Here is a 10458-nt window from a genome sequence, read left to right on the forward strand (position 1 = left end):
TAGAATCTGATTGGTTGCTATGGGCAACATCTCCACTTCTATAAACCCACACTTTAGTAAATATACCCCTAGGTGTGTGAGTGGCGACAGCTACAGTGAAAAATTAATGATATAGTACTATAGGGTTTCTCTTAGATTCAACAGTCACTTAGGGGTCACACCATAACAGGCAGAATAGTGTATTAGTATTAACTGTCTGCAAACAGTGTTGTCAGTACAGGAAAGATTTTTGTATAACTGGGAACAAAGGTGATCAGAAAAATTATAGTTTTAAAAGTAGATACAATTTTGAGGCATTATCCCGTAAAATCTATTATTGGTCAAAACATATACTTCTATTAGGATAGTTGGGAATCTTTTAGCCCATAATGATCAATGGACACTGTGATTTTAATCTGTTATATAGTCACTTTCACATAATTCTTTGTTTCCGAATTACTTATCTTTTAATATTCGGTACTTGTGTACTTTTATGGACTCATTGCAGAGAGAACCCAAGTGTCCTACACTCTTTATTATTATCCATCATGGTAATGTCTAAATCCCCTTCACGGAGAGGACCCCGACGTCATCAGCCAGTGTCCGGCGTCATTCCCTTCCATCCAAGTGGGCATAGAGGGGGAATATAACAATGTGGCGAGCGTAGTGAGCCACCGAACCCAAAGCGTGGCGAGGGCAACAACTTTCTTCTTTAGGTGGGGACAACTTTCGGTACTTGTGTACCATTTAAAACATTTATTGGGTTCTCTCTGCAATGAGTCCAAAAAGTACACAAGTACCTAATATTCTACCAATGGTAATTACATATGTTATACACATCACATCCATTTTTACTTATATATATATATCCCGAAAGAACCGGCATTCTGCTGTATACGATAAAATGCTCCAGTGCCCTCTGAATACTGTGATAATGACAATTGAGGCAGCAGCACTTGAAGTCTTGCAAAAATATTTTTAATGTGATCCCTCACATCACACTGCAAGACTTCAAGTGCTGCTGCCTCAGTTATCATTTTATATATATATATATATATATATATAGTAACTGATAAGTGAAGCAAAGTAAGAGTCATTGGTACCTGAAATCGTTATTTGTGGCAATCATATGCAGCTGCCTCAGTGGAGATTTTATACATTGCTGATTACCCCAGCTATGGTAACGAGTCACGCAGATGCCTTTAGTATTGTGGTACCCCAGACATATTTTATGGAGACTTCAAAGTGTTGACTTTAGCTAAATAAAAATCTACTATATAGTAAATAATAAAACATAGCTGTGTTTGATTAAAGATAACAGGTAATGAAAGGCCCTTGATTAATATTTACATTATTTACAGGGATAAATAGCACAGCTGTACTTCAGGTTTGTCTAATGGTTCCAGTGACTAGTGTATATACATGACATAATACAAAATTTTACATTGAAATGCCTCTCCTCTCCTTCCATAGGTCGTTGATTTACATTTCAGGATATACTTATTTAAAAAAAACAAACTTATATTGCAACCAAACCATATTTTGTTTAGCATTGCTGTGGATCAAAATAGTTACAACTTATACCAGCAGCTAATCTTATGGTGTTATTGCTGTATATTTAATAGTAAGTAGCACTGGCACAAGTATTCTTATTCAATACCCATCGAGATAAAGTACTAAAAATAGGTAAAAATGTGCAGGTTCTAAATCAAGGTCATTGCCACCTGTGAATTAGAAAATGCTAAATATTAATCAAGATATCCTAAAAATAATAATAATAGCAAAACTACTATTAATAATAAAGCAGTTGTATAACAAAACTAAAATATATACAGTATTTAAAAATAACATATTCACTAAATATATAAAATATATATTTTTATATTTGGTAACCACGCTATAAATAAATTAATAAATATTTACGTGTTGGTTGCATACTCTCATTATCATTTTTATTCTGCACTTTTTTTTTACTTAATTGATATGTCTTCTTCAGTACAAATATGTGTGTGTGTGTATGTGTATAATGTATATATATATATATATATATATATATATATATATTTAGAATGCACAAGTGCGCAACATATCCACTTAAGAGCATACAATAAAGTCCAGTATCAAAAAAGTCCCAAATATTGGCGATGTACGTGCTGCTGTCCTCTTATTAGCCTCACCACACTCCAAATAGTATCAATCATGAAACGAAAAGAAAAAGACAAGGCACATCCACATGAGTAAAAAATAACAATCACCTTTACTAAGTGTAATAAGCTCACATATATCAAAGTAAACAGCGGCTGGCTCACACTCAACCCTCCGGGGCCTCCGGATAGCACCCAGGGTGATGGATATCCATGTTATACAAAGTGGCAATCCCGTCCGGCTCTCCTTGTAACAAACAGCTTTGGGCTCAGCTCGTGACGACACCACGTCCAACGTCAGACACCGAACCACGCCTAACTAGTTTCGTCAGCCAAGGACTTCGTCAGTATATATATATTCTCCAAACAAAACAGACTGATGTATCTTTAAATCGTGGTGATGAAATAATGGAGTTTGCGTTCCATGGCCATCTTTACATCTTTATTCTTCAGGCTGTAGACTATGGGGTTTAGCATGGGAACCGCGGCGGCGTTAAATAAAGCTAACCACTTATTGGAACTGATGGTGCCAATCGGTGTCAAATACTGACAAACAAGGGAGGTGTAGTGAACGATAACGACTGAGAGGTGGGAAGAACATGTGTGGAAGGCTTTGGATCTCCCACTACTGGACCTTATTCTCATGATGGTGGCAATAATGAACATATAAGATACGAGGGTGAGACAGAAAGGGGTGAAGGTGGACAGTAGAACCCCCTCTGTGAATATGAGTAGCTCCAGGATGGAGGTGTCACTGCAGGACAGGTTAATCAGTGGCACAATGTCACAGAAGAAGTGGTTAATTATCTGTGAGGTGTAACAAGTGAAACTTGCAAGTATAGCAATCGGGGGGAGAATTTGTATGAGACTCAATGACCAGCAGAACGTGGCCAAAACAGCACAGAAACTGTCGTTCATGATGGAGGTGTAATGCAACGGGTTACAGATGGCAACATAACGGTCATAACCCATTGCTGTCAGTAACATCAGCTCATTGCCAGACAACCAGGAAAAGATAAACATCTGCAGCATGCAGGCAAAAAAAGCTACAGTATTATCTCCCGTTACAAAGTTAGAGAGGACCTTATGTAGCGTAACCGTGGTGGAAGACATGTCTAGGATGGACAGGTTGCCCAGGAAGAAGTACATGGGAGTGTGGAGCTGAGGGTCCAGACAGACCAGTAGAAGAATGGTCACATTGCCACCAAGGGTGATGAGATAGATGAGGAGAACCAGGAGGAAGATCAGTACCTGCAACTCTGGGACATCTGAAACCCCTTTAATAATAAAATAAGTCACCATGGTCTGATTTTTCTGATCCATATCTTAACACACATATATATATATAAAGGGACACATTAGGCTGATAAGTAGGTAATTTTTTTCAATCAATTTTTTTATAACCAAGAAAAAGAGTTGGGGCCGAGGCTAAAGTCTTAGAGAGCTTGTAGGGTTGGACAGTAAAAGAGGACTCGGGAGGAAATGATAACGTAACTTGACAGCATAGAGTAGAAGTGCGACAGCAGCGCGGCAAAGTAGAGTCTCAGTTCAGTTTATCCATTTAATCTAGAAGCCGTTGTGATAAATACATTGTAAGGTTACTTTCTAACACACATCCTTTCATATGGTGGATGTTTTATAATCGCCTGACAAGCCTCATAACAAGTCCTTGGAGGACTGGAATCCCTTAAGACCAGCGTTTGCTAGATAGCAATTATTTATTCCTAAAGTTTCATTAGTCATTATTCCGGCAGTCTCTTTTGCAGGGCTGTTCGGGCAGATAATGTAAAGCGGATAGAGCTGAATTGATCAGACTCATTACTGTAATAGAAATAAATGGACAAAATCATGGACATCGCCAATCACTTTAGTTTACCCCAGAGATGTTATCAGGACATAATATGATTGTGGCAAATATTCAATCAAGCACAATTTTAAGAACGGCGACAAGTCACAAAACCTAAACATTTTTGGGCCATCTATATTTTCTTAGGCTTAAAGGCCCAACCTAAGCCTTATCATTAGCCTTTCTCTATCTTTTCATCTATAGCTGAGTGCGAACATGAGAGACTAAGATACAGTCAATGGAGGAGATGTGTTTTTTGGGGGTAATAAGTAAATGGGGTAGAATTGGCAATTTACTATACCAAGTGTCGGTAAGCACTGTGCCCTATGTACTGAGTGGCTCCCTAAAATTCTGAACCCAAAGTAGGATGCTCATGACAGTGCATCAGCCCAAAAAAAATTTACAACTGGTTCCTGGCGATAATACCTCCCACGTGCAGCGCAATATGTAATCTTACACTGATCATTAACATTTGGACTCGGTTCTCTAGCTAATATTTTTTCTAAAAACTGCTCAGAAATTGTTTTTTTTTAAAGATTAAATTAGGTCAAACATCGATTTATAACTTATCTAACAAAATTTTATTAAAGATATATTTTTTAAAAACATTTAATATTGATTTTTAAAAAAAATATATCAGTCATTGAAATATATCAAACTATCGAGGCTCGGGCCATCGCGACAACGCAACTTTGCATTTCCCCAGTGGCTGCTCCTGTAAACAGCCACCAGGTATACACTGGGGGGGCTGAGGGCTGCTACATTTACACTTCACTAGTGGTTGCTCCTCTCTGCAGCAGTAATCGGCAGCATGGCAGACACTGAGGGAGAGTGCAGGGATACAGAGGGACCGGGAAGTTTTTGGGGTAATGGAGGAAAGACAGCAGGGTAGAGAGGAAGCAGATGTTCAGGGGGAAAGGTGAAACCTGGAGAGCACATGGATCATGTATGTGTGCCACAGCAAAGCTGTGTGCCACAACTACGTGCCATACAGGAAGTTGTTCCTGTCCAGATCAGTCACTGCCTGATAAAGCAAACTGTGATAAATAAACAATATGTGATTTTGCTAATAAAATATAATTTTACCATTCCCTGCATATTTGTGACTCCCTTTTGTTTTTCTTAAGCAGTGTCTCATTTTCTACATGTCATGTATATTAATATATATTGGGAATACAGAGAAAAGCTAGTGGCACCTAGATACAGAACCAAACCGTGATTTTGTTATATATAATTGTAAGAAGTGTTCTGTAAAATTAAAATACATTGCTTGTACATAAATCCACATTCATAAGCTTATATGTAGCCCTGCTGGATAATGTTCATCAGCATGGAATGATTGTTGGTGTTTGAAGTGGGGTACTAGAGTATCTCTGAAACAGCTGACTTCCTGGAATTTTTCACACACACCATACTCTAGAGCAGTGATTTTCAGCTTTTTTCAAGCCGAGTCAGACTACACAAGATCACCATCCGGCAATGCGGCGTGTGTGACCTATGAAAAGACACTCCCCCGCAGGAACAAAACACACTACATTGGCCCCAGAGGAACAAACCACATTACATTGGTCCCCACAGGAACAAAACACACAACATTGGCCCCCACAGGAACAAAACACACTACATTGGTCCCCACAGGAACAAACCACACTACATTGGTCCCCACAGGAACAAAACACGCAACATTGGCCCCCGCAGGAACAAAACACACTACATTGGTCCCCGCAGGAACAAAACACACTACATTGGCCCCCGCAGGAAAAAAACACACTACATTGTCACCCGCAAGAACAAAATACGCTACATTGGCCCCAGAGGAATAAAACAATTGCATTTTCTGGCCCTACATAAATAAAACAAACAATCACATTGGCTGGCCCCACGTAACAAAGCCCACATTGCTCTTCACAAAGAAAAACCACATTGGCCCCCACAGAGAAAAAAACACACTGCTCTACACAGAAAAAAAAGCAGATTTGCTCACCCCACAGGGCTGGCTGGCTGGCTGGCCTAGAGCAGGAACTGCTGTCTGGGTCACTAGCGCAGGGTGGGAAAAGCTGGCTGGATCACTGGCACTGGGTGGATGTGAAGAGCTGGCTGTGTCACTTGTGCGGGCGGGTAGAGCTGGCTGGGTCACTGGCCCTAGGCAGGTAGAGCTGGCTGGGTAACTGCTGGATCACTGGCAGGGGGCGGGCAGAGCTGGCTGGGTCACTAGCGGACTGGACGGGCAATGCAGCATGTATTACCTGTGATGTCACGCCGCCGCATCTAAGCAGGTCATGGCCCGGGGCACGCCTGAGCCTTCCAGTGGAACTTAGCAGCAGCCCGAGCCGCAGTACTGTATAGTATGCCTGGCAGCTCTGACCGCCGCAGGACACTTCACAATCACCCGCGGCACAGAAAATGGCTGCTCTAGAGTATACAGAGAATGGTGCTCAAAACAGGAAACACCCAGGTAGGGACAAATCTGTGGCCAATAACGCATTGATAATGAGAGAGGTCAGAGAAGAATGCCAGACGCACGTCATCTTAGGCTGGCACCACGAGCATGACAATGAGCTCAGTGCCTGATTCAGAGCCGGACGCTATCAGTCGTTCGCTCGTACGCATTCGATTGTTTTAAACCACGCATGCGTCCGGTTCTCATTGCACATGTGCGGCTCGTATACACAGCGAACAAGAAGTGACCTATGTCATTTGATTGACAGAATGTTCCGTTTATGGGTGGTAACGGGGGTGGAGATGAGAAAACGCAGGTGTGGCAAGGCATTTTTTGGGCGTACATTTATTATCTTGTGCGAACGTCCAATGTGGACGCTATTTTGTCCACGTCACTGTGTGATCCAATTTCCATTAAGACTGCTCGCTCAGCTTGGGGTCTGGTATAGTCTACCGCAATGACGATGGTCTCCTCGTACTTCCCTGGACTAATCGATGGTGTTGCAATTAATCAAGTGAGGCAACAAAAACAATTAACTTTTCATTGCTAAACAGCTTCTAAGGTGTTTCGAAAATAGACCTTTTTTAGTAGTTAAAAACCGAACGCAGGTGAATTACTCGGCTGCTCATTTCTGGGGCATACAATCAATTAGCTAACAAATGTTTGGGTTTTTTGAGTGCTTTTTACATATTTGTAAGTGTTTATTTTGTAGACAAACAATATTGTACGCATGTTTTTTGTTTGTTTTTTTGGACCAAGAAACCAATCGTCCTTTTTTTTTGGATAATTGTTAATTAAAACTCATAAATTGATTTTAACCCTTATTTTTTAGGCAAAATATGAAATGTTTCTATTTCCGTTGTACTGTTTGTAAGTTTGTTAGAGGGATTACCTTTTAACCAGTTTGTGAATAAATCAACAATAGATTTTTGCAATTTTGTTTCCAAAGTGTAATAATTTTTTTGTTATTTTTGTTTCAAGTTTTTTTTAAAGTAAACATATTTTTTTTCATGGGACAAAATCTAGAAATCATTTTGCCCACACACCCACAAAATAAGTGGCATTTTAACAGAAATAAAACAAATAAAAACAATTCACAAGAAAGGAGAGGGAGGTTTTTGCCATGCAGGAATATGGGGCAAACACAGAGATGGATTGTGGGGAAATTAGCCAGTGCTGTCATCGTCTTTTAGGCCGTTTGGCCGGGGGTTGGAGGGAGCCGTAAAGGGGCCGGGAAGTCCTTCGGCTGGCCTGGCCAGAGGCAGATGTTGTGGCCTCTGGACTAGGCATAGGGCTAGGCACATTTGGAGGGATGGCTGTTGTTGTGCCAGAGGTGGAGGGCCCTGATGTTCCGGCTGGAAGGGAGGCCGGCTCCAACATGTGTTGGCGAACGAGCTGCTCCAGGGCATTTGCTATTCGCACGTTGGCCCCAGTATTTTCCGCAAGGGCCTTAGCAATGGTCACGTTGGCCGCAGAACTTTGCTCCAGGGTGTCCGCCACCCGTAGCAGATTGGCATCCATCCTCAGCAGAATCTCGGTCTGCTGATTCGTTTTACCATTGAGATCAGTGAGGAGGGCCACTGCCTGCGAGGGGGAATGCCCTGGACTGTCTGCCACAGGGTCCCCAGCCGGATCTACTGCTTCCTCCCCTGCAGAGCCAGAAGAAATTCTGCGGCCAAAGCTCACCTCTGGAGCAGACTCATCCGCCTGTGTCTCTGTGAGAAAAAAGAGAAAAGAGTAAAATTATAATCTAGATATTGTCAAAAACACATTTCTGAGTTGGTAACATTACAACATTTACCTGGGGCAACATGAGGAGCCGCAAAGTCTGGCATGTCGGTATCTATGTTCGACACGCCAAACACCTCCTCATCCTGCACACACCCCTGGGCCAGCTCCTCCAAATCTGTGAGCTCAAGTGACACAGGGGTGGGACCCCCACCTTCCCCCCTGCATGTCTAGCCCTATCAGCCAGTTTTTGTTTAAGCTGATATTTGAAGTCGTTCCATCTGTTGGTTTAAAATTTGGCATTATTCCTGCAGTATTTTGACCTGTAAACACTTTTTACTAAAATGTAGTTTTTACGTACCGGCGTTTGACCTCCCGGGTTGAACGTTCAAACTCACCCACACCATTGACACCACTGGCTATGTCGTCCCACAGTTTCCATCTCTGGGTTGCACCCATATTCCTTGGTGCCTGTGCCAGGTTTGCACCAAAACCTCCATCTCCTTCCTTGTGAATTGTGGCTGCCTTTTTTTTTTGGCCCTAGTTTGCCTACTAGGGCCAGCATCCTCTTCCATGGCATCCTCCACACCTTTTTTTTTAAATGTTAAAAAATATTTTTAGTAAAATGTTTTAAAATGTAATGTTAAACATACGCATTTTCCCATAAAAAAAAAAACCACTTACATGGTGCCTGTTGGCTAGTACTTTGCTGCTCTGTACTCATTTTTTTTGGTCAATGTAGCAGACCGATTTTGGCCTTCAGTGACGTTTTTATACATGCGTCAGCATTATTCGGCCGCATCATTCCTTGTGCGCTCCTATTGTCCGTCCTTAATTTGAGCGGGAAAATAAAGCCTATTTATGGCTTGGTGTGACTCGAGTCGAGGTGGCATGTTTTGATTCTTGGAGGTTTAGCATTGGAGTGGATTGTTGGCGATTGTTGTGTAGAAGGACGACTGGTTTATTGGGATCGTTTTGCTTTTTTTCTTCGTTATTTTCCGTTAGCATTTTTTTATATTTTTCGGCTTTTTTTATTTGAATTTTTGAGTAAGTATTTAAAAAAACCACCGTAAAAAATACTAGTAAATAGTTTACATTTGTTTCTAATTTTTTTTTTTTTACAGTTATTTTGGCAGTGACCGAGTGAAGTTTTTGAACTTTGGGATATTTGTCTGTTTTTGGTAAGTGTTTTTGGTTTCATGAATTTACAAATTCGATGTGTTGGTCTTAGCATATGTTTCGCTAAGTAATGTTGTTTTTTTTCTGTGAACAATCATGTCTTATCACTAAATGTAGCGTACTATTTAGCGAACTAATGTGGCTTTATTTAACTGCAAAAGTAGCGTACTATTTAGCAAACTAATGTGTCCTTATTTAACTGCAAAAGTAGCGTACTATTTAGTGAACTAATGTGGCCTTATTTAACTGTAAAAGTAGCGTACTATTTAGCGAACTAATGTGTCCTTATTTAACTGCAAAAGTAGCGTACTATTTAGCGATCTAATGTGTCCTTATTTAACTGCAAAAGTAGCGTACTATTTAGCGAACTAATGTGGCCTTATTTAACTGTAAAAGTTGCGTATACTATTTAGCGAACTAATGTGTCCTTATTTAACTGCAAAAGTAGCGTACTATTTAGCGAACTAATGTGGCCTTATTTAACTGTAAAAGTAGCGTACTATTTAGCTAACTAATGTATCCTTATTTAACTGTAAAAGTAGCGTACTATTTAGTGAACTAATGTGTTTTCAATTTTTCTGTGTAAAATCATGTCTTACCACTAAATGTAGCGTACTATTTTGAGAACTAATGTGTGCTCCCTTCTCTATTTTTTAGAATACGAAATTTGTTTTCAATCATAGTTTTTTAAATTAATATCTTAAAAATTTTCTAATTTTGAAATGTAGGTTGATTTGCCCATGACACGTCCCAGGCCTGTAAGCATCTTTGCTTTTCTTGGAAAAGATAAGTATATGTTTCTTAACACATTTGTCTAAACCTATAACTACCTTGCTTAACATTTCAGGTTGATGTTGGTCGTATTATATTGGCCATGGTTCCAGAACCCGACCAACCTCAACTTCGTCCCAGGCGTAGGCCTCGTAGGCGTGCAAGGCCCCAGATATATAGAACACATGTCACCCTTTTTGGAATGCCAGATGATGAGGTGTTAAGGCGCTACCGTCTTCCACCACAACTCATCATAGACACTCTCATTAATAGAGAGTGATCCTGAACGGCAAATTGACAGTCCTACAGCAATACCACCACTTAGGCAATTAATGTCGTCGTTACATTTTTGTGCCTCAGGATCCTTTCAA

At 40.6% G+C, this 10458-nt stretch overlaps 1 protein-coding gene across 1 annotated transcript; it reads right to left on the reverse strand.

Annotated features, from left to right (window-relative positions):
* Positions 1-2510: 2510 nt before the first annotated feature.
* On the reverse strand, positions 2511-3446 carry LOC148518144 (olfactory receptor 6C1-like). Its single transcript, XM_088477465.1, has one exon. The coding sequence runs from the start codon at positions 3444-3446 to the stop codon at positions 2511-2513; it is 936 nt and encodes a 311-aa protein (XP_088333591.1).
* Positions 3447-10458: the final 7012 nt, after the last annotated feature.

This window comes from Taudactylus pleione, unplaced genomic scaffold (assembly GCF_031769625.1).
Source record: "Taudactylus pleione unplaced genomic scaffold, aTauple2 ptg000201l, whole genome shotgun sequence".
Lineage (NCBI taxonomy): Eukaryota > Metazoa > Chordata > Amphibia > Anura > Myobatrachidae > Taudactylus > Taudactylus pleione.